Source organism: Crocodylus siamensis, chromosome 5 (genome assembly GCF_052110815.1).
Source record: "Crocodylus siamensis isolate JL-2025a chromosome 5, ASM5211081v1, whole genome shotgun sequence".
In the NCBI taxonomy this organism is placed as follows: Eukaryota; Metazoa; Chordata; order Crocodylia; family Crocodylidae; genus Crocodylus; species Crocodylus siamensis.
The window spans coordinates 198,357,322-198,381,823 of NC_143399.1; the positions used below are offsets into that span (position 1 = coordinate 198,357,322).

At 45.1% G+C, this 24,502-nt stretch overlaps 1 protein-coding gene across 1 annotated transcript in view; it reads left to right on the plus strand.

Annotated features, from left to right (window-relative positions):
* Window positions 1-15,400: 15,400 nt before the first annotated feature.
* The window catches only part of PLCD1 (phospholipase C delta 1), a 75,858-nt gene continuing 66,756 nt past the window's right edge, over window positions 15,401-24,502 (plus strand). Inside the window, exon 1 of the mRNA XM_090047801.1 lies at window positions 15,401-15,719. Coding sequence (XP_089903927.1) covers window positions 15,686-15,719 — 34 coding nt within the window. The 5' untranslated portion in view covers window positions 15,401-15,685. The remainder of the gene's footprint in view (window positions 15,720-24,502) is intronic.

Genomic DNA, 24,502 nt, shown 5'->3' on the forward strand with positions numbered 1-24,502 from the left:
TCAAAGAACCTCAAATGCTTAGCCAGCAAGGACAAGTACCCATTTAAAAAGTCTAGTTTATAGTCTGATGTACACATTGTCCAAATGTAAACACTTACTTCTACATCCATGTTTCATTTCCATTATTTTGTACGTCATGTAAGATATAACCAGTTGCTTAATATGTCCCTTCATGATGACATTTGCACACAAGCAGACCACCTGGTCTTACCAGCCACTACAAACTCTTTCAGCCTTCTACCAGCATTGGGCTGTTTAAGACATTGCTTTTAGCTGTTTTTTTGAACATGGTCTCATAGGAGTGTCACATAAAAAAACAAAACAGTCTTAGTTGGCCAACCAGACTCTATATTTAGCAGGAGGCAAAAGAAAAGATTAAAAATTGGGTGGAGTAGGAAAAGGCAGCTGTCATTGTAATACTCTCTCCTTCAGTCCACCTGTCTTCCTGTTATCATTATTAAATTCTGCTTGCTGTCATCTAGCTTGCCACATAAGCAACCCCCAGAGGAGTGATGGGTGGAATAGCCCCACCTCTCATCATTTTATTCACCAGATAGACCTAATTTCCAGCCCATCAATTCTGGTGCACTGGTATCTGGACCCCCATTCCTCATGTTTCACAAACATGATTCCAGTATCGTCCTTGGCTTATATCAATAGTGCTTTGTGTTTAGACTAATTCACTTTTCCTATTTTTAACTTCTGCTGAAAATGTTATAAACAGTATTATGTTGGGAGGCTAAGCTGGTTACCTTGGAAAACTTGAAGTATAGTCCTCTGCACAACATAACAATTGGACCTAAATTCTGCTCTCAGCTGCTCTCCAGAATCAATTGGCATGCATGGTTGTAACCAAGGGCTTGATTAGCTTCTTATTTTACCCATTTAAAGGAGAGCAACCCCAATCACTGAAGCAGGTACAGGATCAAATACATCTTGGTGACTGCTCCCTCACCAGTGCCCAGAACGATCCAGTACCTGGCCTTGGCCTCTATCCCAGAGTTGACAGTGAAAGCAACTTTGTTGCTAGAGGAGAGATGCATAATTAGAGGCGTCATCCTTCCCATATAATATTAGACAGAGGTCCAGGGGTAGCTGGAAGTTAAAGATTTGATACCAATTTCAAGAATGGGAGATGCTCCAACATCCTGCCTGGTGTTCCTCTGTCAACAAGAGACCTAATGGTTATGCTGTGTGTCCCACCCAGCCCCACATCTGCCTGCTTCAACTTCCACATCAATTAATGACATACCCTTGGCTCTGCATCAAGGTAAAGCTCTTTGCTGGAAAGAGCCCAGCAGAGAGCAACAAAAATTATTAGATATCTAAGGAAACATGATTTACAAAGGAAGGTTGGAAGAATGATTATTAGTCCAGAAATTATTTAGTCCAGGGAAGTGAAAATTGAAGAGGGATCTGATAACAGTCTTCAGATACATGAAGGGTGGGTATAAGGAAGATGGCAATAGACTTTTCTGTGGCCATATGGGACAGAATAAGAAGTAATAGTTTTAAACTGTCATGTCTATATGTTCATTAGTGCACTTTAGGTAATGCACATTAAATCTAGTACCTCCATTGTGAGGTACTAGAAAAATGTGCATAGCCCTATTTTAATGCACATAGTTAAAGAGCATCGTTTTTGTGATGCTTTAATGTGCATTAAAATAGGCTAATGTACATTAAGATGCATGTGTAGACATGCCCTAACAGTAGAAATTGAGACTGGATATTAGGAAGAAATTTCTAATGGTGAGAGTAGTTAAGCACTGGGACAAACTACCTGAGAAGTCATGGAGTCTCCAACACTGGGCAGCATTTAAAAGCAAACATAGTCAAACATATAGATGAGATGATTTAGAAGGGGATGGTCCAGCCTTAAACAGGGGATTGACCTCCTGAGGTCCCTTCCAGTCCTGTTTTTCTGTGTGTCGATGATTGTGTCTTTCATGCTTTGGCTGAGTGAGTTTCTTTTGCTTTGTTTTTGGGATCCAGAGATAAATTCATTGCTGATATATGCAGGGGTACTTTGGCTTCCACTATATTTCCACACCACCGTAATTGCCCGTGGATATTCTCCTGCCAATAAAATGACAGGTCCTTGTTCCACTGAGTTTCAAAAGAGAGAGAAAGAGTGTGGAGGATGAAAGATTCAGGAGTAAAAACCATCCAGTGGACATAGCTGTAATTCTGAGCATGCGTCTGACCTGAAAGCTGTGTTTTGCTTGATCGAAGTGTCTTTAAAATCTTCTCCAGTTCCTTCCTCACTAACGATAAATCTTGTCACGCATTTAAGGAAAAAGTATACAATACTGTCACACAAGGAGTATACCATGCGTCTTAAAGAGTGGTAGCTAGTAGTGAATTCAGACATCCCTGGAAGCTGCTAGTTTGAAACTTTACAATGAATGTCCACTACTACAGTCAGACTAGATGGGATAAAACTCTCGAGAATAAATGTATGGTAGAGATGAAACCTAGAGAAATTCATAGAATCGCTCATTGTCATAAAGTCAGTGGCAAAGAATAAAACACAGAATTTTGTCTCACTGTTTTTATCAATAGACCTCACTCTCTTAAATGGCATTCTAGTTGCTTATATGCATAGCAGCCTTTTAATTTCTGAATATTGTCTCCATACACACAGTTTGGCTACAGTTGCACACATCCAAACCCCCCATTAATATTCATGGGAAATGTGCATATGTATCCAATGGTTTTTATGACTTGAATAGCTTTCAAACAGGAAAGGGAAGGAAATGAATCGTCCCACTGCTGAGCTCAGACTACATTGAGATGGTGGATTTGCAGAAAAGTGATAAAAGATACAAAGTAAGGAAACAACTTCCTCATGGACAACTTGCAGCAGTCTTTCCACACCCTTTAGGTATCACTCCATGATTCATTTTCTCAGGTCCTATAACCAACACCAGAATAAAGTTTTGTTCATCGTGCTGTGATTATAAAAAAAATGAAGTGCATACTATGAGGGTTGCATTTTTCTAGTAGAAGTTGAGTTTAATTTTGCATGGCTTCCTCTTTTTTATTAGGTATGAAAAATACAGCATGTGCTGTCCAAAAAGAAAACACTCTCTTTTGGGTGTAGCACAATCAATTTACGTGTACATCCATTAATTAGTTTATGAGCTAACATTCATTTTAAAATGAGCCTCATTAATAGCACTTGCATCTGTGTTATACCTTTTATGATCCCAAATGATCATAACAACAGAAAAGCACAGACTCTTTGGATTTTCCAGGTAGTACATATTTTGTATTTAGGTGGTATTTTTAAAAGTTATTAAAGCATTGATCTTAACAACTGTATTTAATAGTTAGAATTATTCAGCCTAGAAAATGTCAGATTAGCAGCACAGGAAACTATTAAATGAGACCACTGTGATTCAGAGGTGATTTAATCAATTAACAACACTCCTCTATGCCTAATTTAAATAACCGGTACTATTGACTATAAAGACTTAATGGTCTTAGGGAGACTAGCCCAGTGTCAAGAACAGATTACTTGGCACCATCACTACTGGCTCTTAAACATTCAGGGGCGAGGTGCTAGCTTGGTCACTAGTATTTGAAGCCCTGCTGCCTCAGCTTCACTGTTTTTCAAGGCTGTGATGCCAAGAAAACTATAGGTGGGGCACAGAGGAAGCCCTTAATGTGAAATGACAGCAACTGTAAGATCAGGCTGCCTCTAAACCTGCTTTCATGTAGCGCCAGTTTCTGAAACTATTTTTTAAATGAATGATGTCAACTACAAATTACTGTAATGATACAAAGCAACAGTAAACCAGGCTTATTTGGTCAGGGCACTATGGCTGTTTTGTGCTGAACTGGTGCACTGCCCTTAACAAATAATGAAACGATGTAAGGAGGTGAAGCCGATTAAGCAAATTACACAACAGTACTTTCTGTGGGTTTCTTATATGCCGTTTATGCATGAAATTTTAATGCCTTTATAAAAACCCAAAGAAAGTATTAGATAAAAATCTGTCCAGATGGAGCTAAGGTTGGAAGAACAATGGTTCAGAGATAGGTATCTGAAAGCCCATTACTAAAACTTGGGAAACTTCGGCATTAAGGGCATGCCTAAATTTAAACATGTACAAGTAGCACAACTGAACAAATTTAACTTTGTCTTGCCATCCGAACAGGTCTTTTGAAATGAGTGTAACTTAATTTGGGTCACAGATTCACAGATGTTTAGGGCTGGAAGGGACCTTGGGTCCAGTCCCTCTGCTCTGGGCAGAAATGACCTCAGGGGTCAAATGGCCCCAGCAAGGTGTGCGTCCAGTCTCCTTTTGAAGATCTCCAGGGTAGGAGTCTATTCCAGAGTCTGGTCACACAAACTGTGAAGAAGTTTTTCCTTATATCCAGTCTGAAACCTTCTAGGAGCCTGGGCTGGCTCTGCCCCCTTGTTAGGGCTTCTGTCAAACCCAGGCAGCAATCACTGAGCAATCAGCAATCACTCCCAGCTTCTCAGAGCACACACCCCAAACACACACAGCCCACCAAACAAACACGCAGCACACCAAAGGCACACGCAGCTGGATTACATAGGTCCCCTGGGCAAGATCTGGTGCCTGGTGCTTGGCTTCTCTCCCCCTTCCTCCTCCTGCCCCCAGCAAATGCCTGCAAACTGCTTACCCTGTTTGCAGTCCCTGTTCGCTGGCTCCCTGGTCACTGGTCCACAGTCAACAAAATACCTTAATCAGAATCGAATGGTTATTATCACATAGTATCACTACAGGGTAGAGTTCAGGTTGCTTGGGTGTTTTACACTCCGCATTTTCACACCTTCATATATCTGGATTTCTCTTAAGTGAAACCTTTATTCTGAAATTCATGGGCTTACAATACTTATTTCTGAGACAATTTCAACATCCTGCCAGGTCGTTTTTAATGTTAAGTTATTGATACATACAGTCACCCTTAACTCCATTTTAATATAGCTTTGTGGTCTGGCAATATATTCCTGATCTGGTTACTCAGTCTCTGCCAGTGATGAATAACTTGCCAGCCAAGGCTTTTACTTGCTTTATTAATGTGCTTAGTCGTAGCAGTTGCTCATGATAACCTGTACTAAATGAAAAAGATCCATATTTCTCAAGATATGCATGTCTGAATTTGAGGAGAATTCCTAACATTAAGCCAAATTTCCTACTACCCTAAACAGAAATACTCCGCTGCTTCCTGTGGAGTTGCACTGGTTTATTCAAGCAGTGTATTTGGATCTATATATTCCATCAATATCAACTTTATTCTCTGATGGTCAGAACCTCTCTCTGTTATAGAGAAGCAAGGTTTTTTGGTAGTATCTTCTCTAGGATCAACCATATGTTATATAATATATTGCCAGCCCCCTCCTTCTACCCCCCCCAAAAAAAACCCCATTGCTTTTCACATATTCCCTGGACTATCACAGCTACAGTAATACTCCAGTCCTACGACCCTACAAGCAGAAGTGTGGTACAGCTACTGGAGTTGATGTGAACTACTTCAGGTTCACAGCCAGAGAACAGAGATTAGCCTGGCACTAACACGTCCTCATGGTTTACTTCCATAAGGAGCATCAGTGCTGCTGTCTGTATGATACTAAACCAGAATTTTAGCCATTTAGTCCATGCTTTGTCATATGATAGTATTTGTTCAGTGTTATTTACAATGCAGTCTTCCCAACAAAGTGCAGTGCTAATCAATGCTACTGGTTGCAGCTTTCATCATGCAATAATACAAGTGTTGTTGATAATACAATAATACAAGTATTGTTACTTAATAAACACAACTGTTATCCCCAAATGAGAAGCAAAGCGTTTTTTGGTGCTATCTAGACCAGGTGTGTAGTTGGGAGAAATGTTAGACAAGTTTTGGGGCACAGAGTATCATTCTTCGGACCTCACTGTTTGTCTTAAAGCTTGTCCAACTTCACTCTTGACTATACAGTCCAGTTCTGGGCACTGGACTTCAGGAATGATGTGGAAAAGCTTGAGAGAGTCCAAAGGAGGGCCACATGCATGATTAAAGGCTTGAGGCCAGGTCATATGAGGAGAGGCTGAAAGACTTGGGGCTGTTCAGCCTGGAGAAGAGAAGACTCAGAGGGGACTTGGTGGCAGCCTATAAGTATATCAGGGGCATATATCAGGGCCTGGGAAAGCATCTGTTCACCAAGGGCCCCCAGAGGGGGACAAGAAATAATGGGCACAAGCTGATTGAAAATCACTTCAGGCTAGACATAAAGAAAAACTTCTTTACAAGTCAAATGCCGAGGGTTTGGACCAGGATCCCCCCCAGAGGTGGTAGAGTCACCCACCCTGGTGATCTTTAAAAAGTGTCTTGATGTCCATCTTACTGTGGTCATCTCATCCCAGGAGTCTTTCCTGCACAAGTGCAGTGGGGATGGACCTGATGATCTGCAAGGTCCCTTCCAGCCCCTAACATCTATGAAACTATACAGCTGGTCTAATAAAAGAGGTCAAAAAATCCTTGCTTCTCACATATTTTCTGGACCATCATTGCAGCAACAACACTCCAACCCTACCCCAAGTGAGTCATCCATGCACATATAACTTACTGCCTTTCCTTCTGCCCTGCCAGCGGCAAACCCCATTCTTGTTTTCTCTTCTATTCTCCTAAAGTGGCTTGATTTCCAAAGGAGTCGAGCTCTGGCAGCTCCCATTGTCTCACAAATCTGCAGTTTATCCATGGCCTAATTCTACAAACTGGCTGTGTGAAGCTGGAGTACTGTGTCTCAGGCCCACTATTGTTAGATGGACTTTGTTCCTATGTAGGTGTTTGGTGGAGGGTATCCAGTGACAGGATCGCTTTTATAGGTAGGGAATGAATCTTGTTCTTTCTCTGATGTGTTCTGCCTAGCTATCTTAATAACAACAGCAGCATGAAAAACAGAACCAAGGGTCCTAAAATTAGGTAACATACAGTCTGCTTTTCATTTCCTGAGCTCCAAGCAAGTCCCAAAACATGAAAAACCATTGAACTTTTTACTTTTTGTTGACTATAGTGAAGATAATTAAAGCACCTATGGAATCCAACTGAGTTCAGGCAGTTATTGCCCTAAGACTGCCTTTGCCTATGTAGTAGGTAGATAAAGTAGATGCCTTTACCTGCCTTTACCTATGTAGTAGATAAAGGAAGAGCTAAAAATATAAACAGACCAGATGGAGAGAGTGTGGGAGAAGGACATTCAATCAACAAGTGAATGATCAGACTGATAGTTAGCAAATAAAGCTTTACTTTTTACTTATGAAATGACCTTCTGACTTTTGTTTTACATTGGTTCCTTATTTCTGCTGATGTTCATATAGAAAATAACACCTGGTTACCAAATCTAAATACCAGCAAGCCACACTTCAGTCATCACTGGATGACCCTTTGTCTAGCAGAAACCCTGAGCCCTTTATGTACACACAGCAAACACAGCATTTCACAAGCAACTTTAGAAGAGGCAGTTTTCTCCTAGATGGCAAAGGCATCTGGCTAAGTATGAAGGGTGGAGGGAGTCAAGAGGCATCTCTCTTTGGGAAATACCTAGTAAACCTGAAATGTAACATTCCTGTGAGATGATAAAGCTCTTCTTCCACTGCATGTCATTAAACAAACACATTCATCAGACTGTCAAGACTGGAGAAGGTCAGCACATAAATCTCTGCTGAACTGGGGTGTTGTGGGTAGGGCTCACTTTTACATAGCAGCTCATAAATACCTGTTCACTTTACTCTCCGAAAACACCTGTCTTTCCATGGGCCAGTTTTTGTCACCTCTTGGCATTCATCTGCAAAAGGGATGAGGGACAGTGCAAGGAGCTGGGAAGGAGCTGCCTTTTATGTTTCTCATTCCCTGCCCTTTGAGAAATCTTGGCATCTTTGCAGATGTTAAAAAAACCCCAAAATGCACTTTACCAGAAGAAGCAGTGTGTTTCTTCAACCGGCTCTGCAGTATCTGTAAAGATCAGGCATTTCAGTGGGGGTTTTGGTACAAATACTATCTTGCTGTGGAGTAAAAAAGATCTGCAGCAGTGCACATGTAGACACTGCCCTGGCTGACTAGGGCACAATGGTGTTTCGGTGTGGGGGCTGCCTGCTGGCTAGCCCTGCACTGACACACATTGAGCCAGGGAAAGCATCCCAGGCTGTCTGGCTGACCCCCAGCCCCCCTGCCCCCCTGCCAGGTGAGGATGCTCTGAATTGGCTCAACATGTTGCACTCCCAGGCACTCTTTCAAATGGCAATAAACTCTGGAGCTTATCGTTTTGCCTTAATTGCATGCGTGCATGCACCCAAGGAAACTCTTCTCCTTCTGGTACCCTAATACATGCACTGCTTCAATTTAGCAACCCAGTGGCAGATGTAGCATGGGGGTAGAGCCTTAGTTACTTCTTGTCCTTGTCCATTGAAGATGGCCAGGCACAGACTGGAAAACACACTGTATGATCCCAGGGTTGGTGTACCTATCACGTTGGTGGGTTTTATCTAGGGACTCTAGAGATGGTCCCGTCCCATGCCCTCTTCTGTCAAATGGGGGCTTCCAAGTACACAATCTAGTCCTTATGCTATCTCATTTATGTTGTATATGCAGTCTGTGATTAAGATCTGTTAGACCATGAAGTAGTCCCCAAAGAGAGAAAGAACAGAAAGTCTGTTTAAGACTGGATCGCTGTAGGAATTGTCCTGCACCAGCAGGACTGCATGACCTAGTACTGTATGCCTTTCCCAAGTGAGACGGCCCTATTAAAGCTCATTATACTACAAGGCAAAGGAGGGTACTTATGTAATTTGGAATACAGGTGTTACTTATTTGATGACGATTGTGCAACTCCCGGTGAAGAGCTGAATGAATAATTTCTGATGGCCCCTAAGAACACCAAAGACGTGTTTAATCCATCCCTCTTCCAGTTGAATGTCCTACACTGTTATGCCAAATCCTGTCCATGGACCTGTAAACAAGCTAAGATGTAGACAAAAAAGACATAACTGCATTTATCTTTCAAGCCATTATGTGTAGAGTGTCCATAAGATGCTGGAGTGAACAGACCTACCGTCTCACAGTGATCCGTTAAGGCAGTCGGGGCATAGAGGAATAAAAAAATTCTCTCAGGTTTCTCCTCACTACTAAAGAAGTGTGTTTTTACTGCTGGATGGCCCATGCATTTAAGCTGTTCTCCTGTAAAATGCTAGAGGGGTCTAGGCATTGCAGTTTCACCTTCAGGTGAACATTACAGGAAGCTTGTTTCCACTAGGATTTTACACTGAGAAAGATATTGCAGTTTTCTTATCGGACTGTAAAACAGCACCTTTTAAAGCAGTGCAAACAAAACTGCAATGTCAACTCCAAGGCCTAAATATGATTTTATCATCTATAATTCATTTTGCTTAAACTGCGGCACTCAGGAACCATTGAAACCTACTGTTTAAAATCAGACACCTTCTTCCACATTGCTACTTACATTTCAAAATATAATGTGTGAGGTGGCCATGCCATTCTCTTTTAATAATATTGATATTTAATAATCTGTAACTTGACATGCAAACTGGGTTTCACAAAGCTGGTTTGGTAAAGCATACACTGGTGGAGAGAGCAAAAGAAACTAGCTTTTTGTTCGTGCCTGATTGCAATAGAGAGTTCCTAAAGAGATTTTTCTCCATGCGCAGTGTTCTTGTGCCCCTTTTGCTCAAAAAGAAGCTGGTGAACGTCAATCGTAAGTCCACAGGGGATCCTCAGGCTAATCTAAGAAAAGTCACTAGAGAGCAATGCCAAGTGCTTCCTTTCTAGCCCTCCCATTTTACCTGCAAGTCAGCTCAGGACAACTTTCACCTCCTTTCTGGCCATCCTGTCTGACTGTTTCAGTTCTTCCAGAGTCCAATTGTTATTAGTGCTGAAGAGCCTGGATTTCAGGAGTAGATTGAACCTCTCCTTGGTTTTTACTTTTGTTTTCCTTTTTAAATCAACCCTGCTGATGGAGCCACACTCTGAAATACCAAGGCGCTTGTAATTTTCTTGCATCATTGACTTCCTCTGGGGTTTGGCCTAGCCCATTCCCAGCTTGGCCATCGGTCATTGCACCATGGCACATTTGTCTCATCCAAACAGCATGCAGCTACAATTTGAGAAGGCTGAGAGTATCTTTAGCTGCCTTTCCGTGCAATGCAGATATGGGAGGGGGCCGATAAAATTTTGCATGGTGGGCCCCAGTTTACTTTTCCTCAGAAGGGTAGATAATTGGATGACACAAATGATGAAAACCCGAGGTGATAGAAAGTCCCCATACAAGTTTCCCAAGGAGTTATTAACAGTGGCTAGTTTTATTCATAGGCCCGTTCTACATGTTTACAGTTATCATGCAATTAACTGGTTAATTATGCAATTATCTTAAGACTGGCTATGCATGCAAAGTACTTATCACACACTAAAAATCTCCAACCAGCTATAAAGTTAGAGCTTGAAATAGCAAGGGTGCTCCATGCCAGCATGAAATCTCTGAGCCTAGGCGATCATGGTGGCCGGGATCCCCAAGGCTTGAGTGAGTGCAAAACCCTCTCGCAGCCAGGACCAAGACTCTTGCACTGGATGGGGCTTCGGGTGCTGGCTGTGCCACACTCTTGTGTGTCATGCATTAGATCCAATCGCACCTTTACCTGCACTTGTTGAGGGGGTCACAGAAGATGAGATCTGGCTTCCAATCAGCATTGTTGAATCTGTAAATTCGTGATTGTGTTGCAGTGCTGCACATTCTAGGTCTTTTCCATATCCATAATTATGGAACTGAATCCAACACCTTCTCTGACCTACACATATTAGCCTACGGTTTCTTTTCTTGGATTTGGTAGTCATCTTAACCATCCTTGGTACCTCTTCTATTTCATTTTTACCTTTTCTAATTCCATATGAAATAAATATACCTAATTAGACAGTCGTAAATTGGATTTCATGTGTTCAGTGTTCTGCTGCTGCTGTTATTTCCAAAGTGTCTAGAAGCACATGCCTGGCCCAGGTCATTCCTATCACCTCAAAACTCTTGATTCTTTATTTCTGAGATAAATTGTTTTCAACAGTACAAGGGAAGGACACTCTATTTGCATGGACTATAGATATTGGAGGGGCTGAGAGGAGTATTGTCTTCTGAAACAAGGGTCAGTTGAGAGCTGTACAGCATCCCACATACTTCGAAGCAAATGTAAGATGAACTTTGTAAACATCTTGCCACAACACTTTGGACTCCACAGACCTAACATCAGATATACAGCTACAACTCCCACTACTTTCCCTTATTTCAGAACTTGGGTCCTATGGGAGCTATGTTGCCACCAGCCTCTTTTGTCCCCTACTTGCACCTGTACTTCCTTTTATGTCTGTGTTCATCAAGGGACAAAAAAATTGCTCTCAGGCTGAAGCCAGTGAATTGGTTGATGCACATGCATACTTGAATCTTCTTGTTTCTATCTCTGGTTGTACTGGTTCTTGTCAAAGGGAAGTTAACATGGCCAGAGGCAAGTGTCCTACAAGAAGCACTGGATCAATACAATGTATCATCCATTAATCTCAAGGGATGAGAGCAGAAAAAATCTTTTAATTCAGCTGGGTGTATTGTGTTAATTCTGGGAGGATGGTGTGCCACCACTGTGACATATTCAGTAGATTTGGTCAAGTTACAGCCACCTCAAATGTAGTAGTTCTCTGCACAGCTGTGATGTGACTGCCTCTAACGTGCTGTCTTCAGTTCTGGACACCGCATTACCAAAGAGATCATGTTACCTGGAGACAATCATAGAAGAGCCAAGAGGTTAAAATAAGCAAATCTACATTTAAGTTACTTACCACTGCTTTCAAATAACTTTGCTCCTCTGTACTCGTCCTCTCTTGTCAAGACTGTATTGCCCCTTTGCTCTGTTGTGTTCTCAACCTTGTTCACTCTTTTGTCAGCTTCTTGTGCAGGTGTCTCTGTACTACAGGGGCGGGCAAAATCCAGCCCAGGGGCCGGATGCAGCCCACCAGGCCATTCTATCCAGCCTGTGGGGCCCCTAAAAAATTTAGAAAATTAATATTTATTTGCCCTTGGCTGCCTATCATGTGGCCCTCAATGGCTTGCCAAAACGCAGTAAGCAGCCCTCCACCCAAAATAATTGCCCACCTCTGCTGTACTGTCTTCCATGTGGCCCCATGCAAGGTCCATGATCTCATCTGCAACTCCCCTATTTGCCCACTTTTACACCTCTCCAAGATCTATGACTGCTATGTTTCTTGTGATGAATCTAGATGATTTATGCATATATTCCCTCTTGTTCTCTCTCCTGCATCAACCTGTTTGTCTAACACCATGTCTAGACTGCAAACTTACCATGCCCGACAGTGACGCCCTCAAATGCTCATGCTGTTCCACATGTGATACCTTCAGCCAGAAGCAGAACAGCTGCACCCACACAGCTCTAGGAGATGGGTAACTGTCACCGGGCACATCTACACATGCATTAATGTGCCATATACGGAGCATTAAGTTTAGTACCTGTAATAACAGGTTCTAACTCAACGTGCCATAATCGGCGCTACTATGGAGTAGCACTGGCGCACGTCTTTTACATGATGCTAATGCGCAGCAGACTAATTCTACTGTCCACTAGCACATTAGCATGGCTTTTGCTGTGATATGCTAATGCACAGAAGAATTAGTCTACTGCGCTTTTAGTGTCTCATGTAGACGCGCCTACTGTCACTCAGCACCACTGATGAGGTTCCCCTTGACACCACACTGACATAGCTACTCTGTTTCCAGCTGAGGAGGAAAGACTGGGTACAGAGCAGCCAGATGTTCCTGGGGGTACCACAACCAGGTACAGGAAGTTTGCTGTCTAGATAGCAGCCTTTCTATCCTCAGAGCATGAACCATCTTTCTCCAGTGTTTTACAAAGCTGAACGACAAAATCTTTGGTATCAAGGAAAAAATGGGTCCAGCAATAGAATACAGTTGACATCATTAATACATTTCTTATCACAGTCCCTGCATCTAAACCTCCTGGTTTATCAAGGCAGAGCTGGACAATGTTGAACAGGGTTTGTACTGGACAAGGTAGATGGTAGACTGGTACTTACTACTTAAATGAAATTTTATTAAAGATCCCAAGTGTGTGTGTGGCAAAATCCAAATTATAGCATGCATTGCAGAGGAGTGTCCTAGGTATCATTTTAATGTTTGCATTGAAGACCTGCACCAGGCTACTGATGATGCTTGCAATGGATATCAAATCTAAAACTGTCATTTCAGCCTTATCCCTCAATGTGTATAGGCTGTTTATAACGTGTCCTGTCATTTGGTTGCTGTATGCCATACAAATAAATAACATACAAAGTGTCTAGCAAATAATGGCTGCTACAGGAATAGAGCATAACCTTTTGGGGGCTGGGTTTGTCTTTGCTTTCCGTTTTTGGTGCAACACTTCCTGAAGTGAAGCCCTAACCCCTGACTCCTGGCAACCACTCGAATACAAGCAATAAACACTACTGCTGTGACTAATCTAGTAACATCATGTTCACCTGAAAAAAATTATTAAAAATAATATTAGGCCTAAGTGAACATTTTATCTTGGTTATAGTTTTTAATTTTTTTGCAAAGAGTGAAATTAGGGGTTTTTTTTCCTTTTGAAAGATTTCCTTTTCTAATGTTTTGAAGGGAGAATCTATCACTTTTTTTTTTTACTTTTCTCTCCTTTTTGCTTTAACCATCCCTAAAATAGTAATTGCTCTCTGTTGGGAAGGACCCGATAAAAGGATTATAAAATTTAGCAAGGTAAAAAACACCAAGGGCTAGAGACAGAGATTACACATACTCACCAGTATGAGTGATTGGAAACTGGTTCAGATCTGCAAGACAACAGAAGTTCAGTGCACATAAACTGCTTTCAAAATGGACAAAACCAGTTTAAGATAAACTTGGATGGACGTAGTATCAGGCTTAACTGATTTTAGTTACAAGGGTTTATTGATCTGTGCCAGATCCCCTCCAGATTCAAGTTAACTTACAGTTCCCCAGCATCCTAGAGTGCTTTGCACCCCACCCCAACCCCCCTTCCCCACAGGCTCAAGCTGCCTGATGCAGCAGAGCAAGGAGGCATGCTTTAGCATCACCAGGCTTCTGGCCTGGCCCACTGCTGCATTTCTGGAATCAAAAGTGAGTATCTGTTCACTTGCTTATTGGTTCAATCTACGCAGCTCAAACTAACTTGCAAAGATTGGACAGATTCAGCCTTCTGCTTTTTGACTGTGTGTACTTAGCCCAAGAGTGAAAGGAAATGAGTTAGGCTAGTTCCACACTACCGACAAGTGCCTGCATAGCCATGCTGGTCAGGGACAGGATGAGGCATGATACCTGGCTGACACCAGCAGTCCAGCAAAAGCCCCTTACATAGGGACAGTTATACGAACAAATCGTTTTTTGTTAGAATGGCTTATTTCACTTCGCTGGCATTAGCTCTGCCCATATTAGATGCAGTTTTTCAGCATCCTGGTATAGCTATACCTGCAATCTACACTAGCCCAGACCTTAGTATGCTTCAAGGTAGTAGCACTACAGTAGCAGTAAGTCGGGGGTGAATTAAAAAAGCAAGAATGTAGACTAAACATCAGACGAAATGGCTTCAGTAAGTGTGTAACAGACTGCCAAGGATAATGTTGGCAGCCTGATTGTGAGCTAAAAAATTAGACAAAGACCATATTATTGACAGTACACTCGAGGGGAATGTTAGATTCCTGAAAGCGAAAGAACAGTTTGGTTACTGGAGGGGAAGGGATGTGAAGACTAAATACAACTGTTTTTCTCACTGTGTCCCCTCTGCTGCAAGCTTTCAAACTTCACTGACAGCTCAGGAGCTGCCCAGATATATACCCGCTGATGAACTTGCCCAGTAACTCTTATGAAGAGTACAGAAATAGCTTTATGCCCTTTACAGAGTAAAGCCTTGGGACTGCACAAGTTTCTTTTACTTTGCACCTCTCTGTCTAGACCGTTTCTTCCCCACCCTATGTTTTTGGCTCTGTGTGGAGAGCCTTTGTGGTCACAGTCTATTTCTGCCATGGTTAATTTATTACATGCACATTTGCTTCTTCTGCGTGACAGTAGTCTGTCCTGACAAGCCCTTCAAGTCTTTGTCTCTGAGTCCTGGTTTCTGTAAGTTCCTGCCCTTACTATGGAGTCCTTTGGGACAGTTTTTTGGCTTGCACTTTCTTCCACGAGCCTTAAATGAGAGGGGCTGACAGCAAATGAATGGGTGTTTGTATCAATCTGAGAAAGGAGGCAACAGCCACAGGCACACAGCTGGGATGGGCCGGTGGGTGGAGAGGGCTGGTGCTTTCGACTGCAGGCAGGGACATGAGAGCTGGGAGGGGCCTGGGCTGTGTGCGGAGCAGGCACTGGACTGCCGGGCTCCGTCTCTGCTGCACACAGCAGCTCTCTGCCGCAGGGGAGGAATAGATGAGGTGTCTTTGCAGAGCAGAACACCCACACAAGGAGCAAGGACGCGGATGCACTGCAGAAACTAGATGTTTCGACTTCCTGGACCAGTGAGTGGAGTAAACTTGACAGGTCGGGCTCCCCCACCCAGCCACCTCCAAACATCTGGGCACATCTGGGTCTGGAGCTCCTTGCTGCTGCCTCCTGCCTGCATTTACCACAATGGAATTTAATGGCTGTTTCTCTTCTTGCAACAGTAAGTCAGTAGTGGGACTGTACAGCATTTTCAGTGCTCCTTCTGACTCATCCAGGAGGAGATTCCTGTGTGTGTGAATGTGTGTGTGTGCACGCATGTGCATGTATGACACTGTGTATGTACAGAAAAAACTTTATATGCAACCAATGAAGCATGAAACTAATATTACAATGACCTACGCTTGCTCAAATGTCACACCAGGGAAATAAGCATTCTTCCAGTTTTACTGGGGCTTTTTTTATATGTTGGAGGGCGTTTCGTGTGCTAACATAAAGGCAAAAATCTAAAAAATGTATGATTCTGATCTTCCCTCGGGGCACACTCATCTTTCTTCGTTGTGAGAAGGAGAAACTATCTGTCAAATCCTTAGCTGGTGCAAACTACCGTAGCCCTGTTGCCAGCAGAGGAGCTATGACAGTTTATGCCAGCTGAGGATCTGCCTCCCAGGTACCGTAAACACATTTTAAAAACATATCTAAAAATAAAAGACTCTTCCTGCCTTCCAGTGAGTGCACTTGTCTCGGATGGTATATCTGGGATGCTTGCCTGATAAACAGGATACTCTGATTCCCTCCCTTAAGTTTAATGTGTCATTCTGTTACCCCTTCTCCTTATTTTGTTCTCCATAGCGAACAGAAACAGCTAAACACCGTGCAGATCTATGGATAATGCACTGTAATGAGAGACTGTGCTGCAGCAATAACTGAAAGAACTTAACTGGCTTTTTTTTTGCTTAATGGGTGGATGGTCTCTTATTATGATTTACTATAGACTGAAATGAGTACAAACATAGATCCCGAGCTGCCTTGCATATCTATGGCATGCAATAGGATCAGTCATCGTCAGAGACAGAAATCTGAGGAAATCTCCCAGGCTCAAGAAATCTGTCCTGGGACTTTCCCAGATGTTAGCAGTTCATCAGCGAGGTAAAATGGAGGTTAATGTTCATCATTATTCATTATGCAGCTCATTAGGGAAAAGAAAGCTGAGAAATTCATCTGGAACTATTAGAATTATTCCCATTCTGACTTGTAGGTCATGGTTTAAATGAATACTATTTCATCTTCTGGGGTCAGGAATTGGCAGCTGGTTGTTAGAAAAGTTTCCAGCGGCTCTTTGGCATCCTGCACTTCTGTGAGAAAAGGCCCTCTCATGCGCGCAAACAAGCATACCAAATTAGCCCGATGAGTAAAGTTACCCACGTGCTTCTCTCTTTGTAGGATCATGTTCTTGATACTTAACTGCTGAAAAAGATTTAAGCTGTGTGTATGCAGAAGTGTCAGTCATTTGGGCACTGTGGTTAGAGGGGTGTTGTAAAACAATGTTTCTAAAGCTGCATTCAGTGTCGAGGAGGAGGATGGGGGTGATGATGATAATGCATCTGGTATATCACGACGTTAAAGTAATCTGGCAAAATAACACAAAGAGAGGGTCAGCAGAATGAGCTGGGAAAACAGTTCTGAGCTTGGCAAGGAATCCACCGCTACTTACTTATAACAGCCAAGCGATCTTCCAAACTGAAAGAACAGGCATACTGTAGTGAAACCGTATGACAAGCTAGTGAATGCGCTTAGTGAAGGAATACAGGCTGCTTCGCTTGAGACAGGTCTGAGTCTTGGGGTGACCGCTGAACGCAGCTGGTCAAGTTTGCTGTCAGTAGTAACAGGGTAGCCTCACTCCTTTAACCTGGCTGTATCTCATGCTTTGCATTTGTTTGGTTCAGCCACAATGAGATCTTCTCTTTTTGCTTGTTCTGCAAAGTGCCCTTCATTTTTCTTAATGTATTATGCATAAACCTGCAGGGCTCTGCAGCCAATTAATTGCTTCTCTTATGCTTCCTCATATTTGGCATATCATTCAGCCTGTGCCCCCCTTTATTATGTAATGGATAATTATCATTCCTAAGTTCATTGGCTGAGGCAAGAAATGCGTCATCTCTGAAAACCCACAGTCATGGTCAAGGAATGCCATGGTGTTCTGCCGAAGCAAAGCAGCTGGGCTGAGACTCAGCTGTCGAAGGGTTAAAATATTTCTGACATCCTCACTGAATGGTCCAGTTTCTTGCTTTGCACATCCTTATCAGGGCTCTGAGCATTTTATCTGTGCCAGTTTAAACTCTCAACCTGGAAGCCCCCCCACCCCCGTCAATACTTAAGTGACGTTCAAATTGATTTTGTGGCATGGGACAGACGCCTTTTAGAGTTGAGCGTCACTGGGTAAAAGGGGTCCTGATGGGTTGTCTGCCCCTCCCCATATCTCCCCAAAGGTTTAGGGGTCACTCCCAGGAGCTCTTTCAACTCCATGTGCTCCTTTTCTTTTTCATGTCCTTGTGACAAGGCATTATTTAGCAGATTCATTGAAACCTGACAGGACTGCACTGTGAGTACTTCTGCTATAACCTTGAACTTGTGATTTCTGGGCTGTAGACAAGGCACCTCCTTAGCACCCATGCTAAGGAGCTAGCTACTGTTTCCTTGAGGTGGAAGGGTAGCATGAGGACACCTTTGAGCCGAGAAAATGAAGAGTATTAGACTAGAAACCCATACATCACTACCTTCCAGAGGGGTGCTGAGCAGTAGTATCAGCAGTGATGGATCAGGTCCAGGATCAGGGCCGCAACTGGACAAAAATAAATGGGACAACAATTCAGGCAGGACAGGGTGTGGAGGGAGCGGCAGGATGGATGCTTGTGCGAAATGGGTTTGAATGAGGAACCCAAAGCGGGGGAAGGAGGGTACCTGGTAGACTGGGATGCTGCTGCATGCAAAGGAGCAGGAGAAGGAAGGGAAGAGAGACAACGGGGAGCAGGAGGAAGCAAAAAAAGGAAGAGAATCGGCGGTGAGAGGGAATGGGAGCAGAGGAAGAGATGAGTCCAAGAAGGGCATGGGCGCCCAGGATGAGGAGCTGAGGTTTCTGCACATAAATGTCAGGTCTGGGAGGCAGAGCAGTCAAGGATGCTGGGCCCGAGGAAAAGGTCCTTGTCGAAGTGATTGTGACACGATCGTGTCACCCGTGGTAGCGCAGGAGCCACAGAGGAAATGCTCTTAAAGAAATGCCAGCCTATCTATCCTAAATGCTGCCGTCAACATGATGTCATCTGACATTTTTTGGATCTTACTGTGGGGCCAAATCCTTCTCTTCTTACTCGCATTCAGTCAAACCCACCGTAGAGTGAAACGGTCTGAGCCTGCAAAGCTTGGCACAGGCACATCATCCTCTTTGCCTGCCTCTAGTAACATCTATAGTTAATCGGGAGGATTAATTTTCTTTTCTTTTTCTTCTCTCTGGCTTAGTCAGAAAAAGAGATTTGCCAAAATACATTCCCTTGTGTGCCAGGCCAGTCTACTTTCCCACCTTTTTGTAATTCTACAAGTTAACGGACCTATTTTTAAAAACGCACACCGGAGAGTGGAGAAATGCTAATGTTTCCTTACCAGATCGCTGGCTTCAAAACTTTTCTTCCAGTTTCAGTGCTTTTAGAGACTCAATGAGATCAACAAAAGACAAGTCATGCTTGACATTGCTAGAGCACAGGGGGAAAATAGAGGTTTTGTCATGCTTTCTTAGAGTTAAAATATATCTGAACAGTTTTAATCTAACGCTTAATGGCAATGAGAATTTATTTTTGGATTGCAGATAACATCTCAGTGCCAAAGGGGCTTGCTGGGAAAGGTTACGAGCAGTTTTAGAAAGAGCCCATGAGACTTGCTTTTGACTACTGCTCTCACTGTAAATAGATTATCAGTGTAATATGTCTAGAAATGTGTCAACAATATTTTCCCAGCGAGTGGGTTGAATGCAACATTGTCGCTGTGCACTGGTGACTGTTGACACCTTGTCATTTTTACTAGAGGAGCATCCTGTTGTCCTGACACGACATCCCCCCTTCCCTTCTCACCCCAGGTACTGCACCAGCAAGTAAGGCATTTCACGGGTAGGTTTATTTGTGTGCATTCGGCTTGAAGCTGAACTTGACTGTGCACAATGATGGGGGAGTCGGTATCCTGAGGTCTGGTTTTCATTTCCTGATTCAGCTGAACTTCAGTCAAAACTGCAGTTTCACATAACTCCCAGCCAAAGCCACGCATAGATCCCAGGCGTACATGGAAACCCTTGTCCCAAATCCACCGAAAGATTTCTGAATCCTTCTGAGAACAAAGGCTACGTTTCAAGTTGGCGTTAAAATCCAAAGGCAGGCAAACATTTTCCAGCTTTACCCTGAAGTTTTGAACTGCAGCCCTGCTCTAAATCTGATCTGGAGGAAAACATCCTCATCTTCACATATTGGTAGGGCAGTAGTGTCCAGGAGCTCTGGGAGCACCTTTATGTTAGAGGCTGTATGAACACAGGACGAACAGATGGTGCCTTCCCCAAAGATAAATATAAGACAAGAGCCAACCAATGGACACAGAAACTCCGTGGTGCAGTACGAGGAGACAGCTTTATCAGGATGCTGAAGGGTGGGCTCAGATACTAGCTGCTGTCAAGTTTGCATGCATCCCAGCGAAGGAGAGCGCTAGAGATGGATCTGAATGAAAACAATGAAATGATTTTGCAGGGGTGTACGGAGAATACGTGAGCAGGTCTCCATCATAGGACACATCTATCAGCACTAACACCCCTAAGCCACATGTTAGCTTGGGGGCGGGGAAAATATGGCCTGCGGGCCAGATTTGGCCCACCAAGCCCTTTCTTCTGGCCCACGGGGCCCTCCAGCAAATTATGCCCCGCTAGTGCTGCCATCTCTGTTTGAATCTATTCCAGGACGTGTCCAGAACACCAGCGTGCCCACGACATACAATACAAACATACCTACGTGCTAGGGATATCAGTTATGGATTACAGTGTGTTGACTTTACATCAGGAAGGCGAATGCACATTACAATTACATTTTAAAAACCCACTGGACTACTGCATTAAAGCAGATTCAACATTTAATATTTATTTTAATGAATGCCGTATCATTTGTCTCCCAGGTGACTCTCAGCAGTCTCCTGGAGATGTATATTAAATTCCTGGAGACTCCAGGGCAGTCCTGGAGGGTTGGCAACCCTATGTCCCACCCAGCCCTTCTGCTCACAAGGATGAGAGTGAGGCACCCACATGTACATGCAGCCCCCAAAACATACCCTATTGCCTGACTCCCACCCTCGAGGGTGGAAGGGCTTGGCTGGCCAATGTGCAATTTCTGTGCGTAGCTGCTGCTGCAGCTCCCAGGACCTGCTCTGCTTCCCTGGTCTCCTGCTCGCTCCCACCCAGGTGCAGCGGGGCCCTGGCTGCAGCTGGGCAGGAGCACGGAGCGTGGGGCTGGGGCTGGGGGCAGCACGGAGCCCACGCCCGGGGGAAAGGGGGTGGCAGCAGTGCGGAGCTGGGGTGGGTAGCATGTGGGTGCAAGGGAGAGTGACCACTCCTCCCGTGGTGTGCAGCGCCGGCAGGCGGTGGCAGCAGCAGCAGGTGGGGCGCCTAGGGTGCAGGCGAGGTGCAGCTCTGGCCACTGCTGCACGTTGCAGCGAGGGGCACAGCCTCCAGCAGGCCGCCTGTATCGCTGGCGCTGCCCAGCACTCGTGCGCAGCCCCTGCACTCGCCCAGCAGGGAGGGAAGCCCTCAGTGCTGGAGCCGGCGGCCTTTCCCACGGGGGCTGCACTGCAGGGGAGGAAAGCCCCAGGTGCCTTCCCCTGTGGGAAGGGTGCATCTACACACACGGGGGGGTGTCCCTATACCCTCCAACCTCCCGCACACCCACACTGTGCCCCCGCAACCCCCCACATATACACAAGCCTATGCCCCCGACACACACATGCCCCACCCCCTGCCCACACACCCACATCCACCCCCTCACACCCCACCATACACACCCACACTACACACACTATGCATACCCACACACCCACACTACACCCCCCCAGACTCACATCCCACCCTACACCCCGCCCACAAAATACAAGATTAAGAAATTATTGTTGAGTTATTATGCAATCACCTCTGTCTACACTACAGCAAACACAAATCACGATAAAAACATTTTTTGTAATAAAATTAAAATATGTTATAGTAGGTGTTTGACTTTTAGTGTATGATTTGGGTTTTTTGTGGTTCTAAGATGGCAACCCCCCCAAAGGAGTATTTCTGGGGGGCAAAGGGGAAGGACTTCTGGTGGCAAACACCAGGGGTTAGGGGTGGGACTTCTGGTCCCAAGATGGCGACAAGTGGGCGGGGCAAATGTCAAGGGGTGGGACTACTCATGCGGCCCTCAGCAGCTCCCCAGAACTTGTTAAGTGGCCCTCCACCTGAAATAATTGGCTGCCCCAGTGCTACCTGCTAACAGGATGAGCTGAATAGGCAAGAAAAATCTGTCTAACCCACAATGTATCTCAAACTGGGTTATGCAAACCCCCGGGGTTATGCAATGAACTTTTAGAGGGTATGCAAGAAAAAGGAATGGGAAAGCAGATGGGAGAGGGGGAAAGGGAAAGAGGAAACTGGACATGCACCTGGCTGGAGTCATCTGACCCCGGTGCTCTTTCCTGCCCAGGGCAGGGGGCTGGACTCGATCTACTGAGATCCTTTCTGACCCTAACAACTATGAAACTATGAAGCTATAAGATAAATGGAGGTCAAGGAAGAAAAAGGAAAACAAAGAATAACTCTATTGTGTCATGTTGTTAGAGGGTTACACTGTAGTCATAGTGACAAAAAGTCTTACTTTTTGTTATCTGAATCTGGAATCATGGGGGTACCCCAAATTTGCAACACATTAAAAATCAGGTAGGAGACCCAAGAAGTTGGAGAACCACTGGTCTAAGCCAGGGACATCAAAGGTATGGCCAGCGGGCTGGATGTGGCCCATGGAGTCCCCTTATCCACTCCCTGGTGCTGCTCCTGGGACTCAGTTGATCCATGTGGTGTATGAAGGAATGGCCTGATGCACAGGGCCTGGGCTGCAGCGCGTGCCCGTTTTGGCCAGTCCAGGACCACATTGTACGCAGCACCCAGTTTGGCTGGCCCAGGATCTGAGCTACACATGGAGCTTGTCCTTGCTGGGCCAGGACTGCACCCCATGTGGTTCTTGCTCTGGGGCCCATGCTGAATGCAGCACCTTGGTGGGTGCCACATGTAGCGCGTGTCCTGAGCCAGCTGGGGCAGGCACCGCATGCAGCATGCACCCAGGATTGGCTGGAACAGGTCCTGAGTGGGCGCTGGATCTAGCATACAGCAGGGAGAGGTGGGAGGGTCAGTGCGTGGACCCTGATTGGGCTTATGGATCAGTACCGTGCCACTCATTCAGGAAGAGGTGAGTTTGACACCCCTGTTCTAAACAAACCTGCAATGGGAAATTCATAGCACCCGATGAAATAGGCTGTGGCATACTTGAAAGTTCAGAGCTCTCTGAAGGAGCTTGTCTGTAAGGTGCACTCTGCCCTGCCTTTTGCAATGAGTCTGTGCCCATTCCCAGCTTTACCACAAGGTGGAACTTGTTTCATATCACATGCAAGCACAAGCAAACAACTGGGAAGTAGCCTCAGCACCTATGTTCACATCCCCTTCTTTAGTCACCCCCTGCGCAACTCCTCAGGGGACAGCTCGAGCAGCAGAGCCGTGTAGATGGAGGCCACTGGCATTTTATTCTTGCTTTTATTATGTGAGAGCCCAGAAACTGAGATCTGCACTCTGTTTTATTAGGGGCTATATGAACAGAGCGTGAACAGTCTGTGCCCCAAGGGATTAGGCTGTAAGTGGAGGGAGCAGACAAAGAGCAAGGGAAAGGTATGTCCAAGATAGCAAAAGGAGCTGTGATCCTCAGTGCATGACATGCCGCTGCCTTAGTTCAGTGTCTTTATTGGTGGGATTTGGTTAAGAGGGGACAGGCCGAATGGGATGACAAGGGCCGGGAGAGGGGGCATTGATGGGAAGGGTGCAGCAGAAAAGGGTGTAGGTGGAAGAGCAAATTGAGGAGCATGAGATGTGGCTGGGACTCTTGCAGAGGGATGGGGGGAGGTGGTACGCCAGCTTACCGAGGAGCCCACCAGGGTTTCTCTGTCCTCACCCAGATGTCAGGCAGCTGGCCCAGGAGCGCTGCTGCAGGAAGCCAGCCAGCGCTGCCCCATGTGCGCCCTACTCAAAGAGCTGGCTGCAGCGAGGGGGAGTGGGGGACAGGCAATAGGAAATATAGGGACAGAAGTTACACATAAACTGGGTTAAGTGATCAGAAACTGGTTTAACCCTGTAACAGAACAGAAACTTAATGCACACAAACCAGTTTCAAAATGGCCGAAACTGGTTTAAGATAAACCTGGTTGAATATAGTATCGGACTTAACTGATTTGGGTCAAACTGGTTTCTGAAACTTCTGTCCCAGACCCCTTCCTGGTTCAAGTTAAATCATAGTCCCCCAGCATCCCAGCATGCTCTGCAGCCCTGGGCTGTGCTGTGCTCTCTGCTCCAGCAGATCAGGGCTGGCCCCACTTCTCTGCTTTCTAGCCAGAGCAATGAGACTGGTTGACAAGGGGGTGGGGGTGGGAAACCTGGCTGGCACCGCCCGGTCTGCCTGGTGGGGGCCGAGCAGCCCCTGCCAGACTTTTCCCTGCTGGAGTGGAGGGGGCAGGGGGCGCAGGCCAGCAGGCTCAGGAGGAAGGAGGGGGATGAAACCCCCATGGCCCCCCTCTCCCATCCACATGGGACTCCAGCCTGCATCTGTGCAGCTTTCCACCCCCTTGCTGCTTGCATGGCGGGGAGTGTGGCCAGAGCCGGCCCAGGCAGTACCTGAGGCAAAGGTGGGGCAGGGA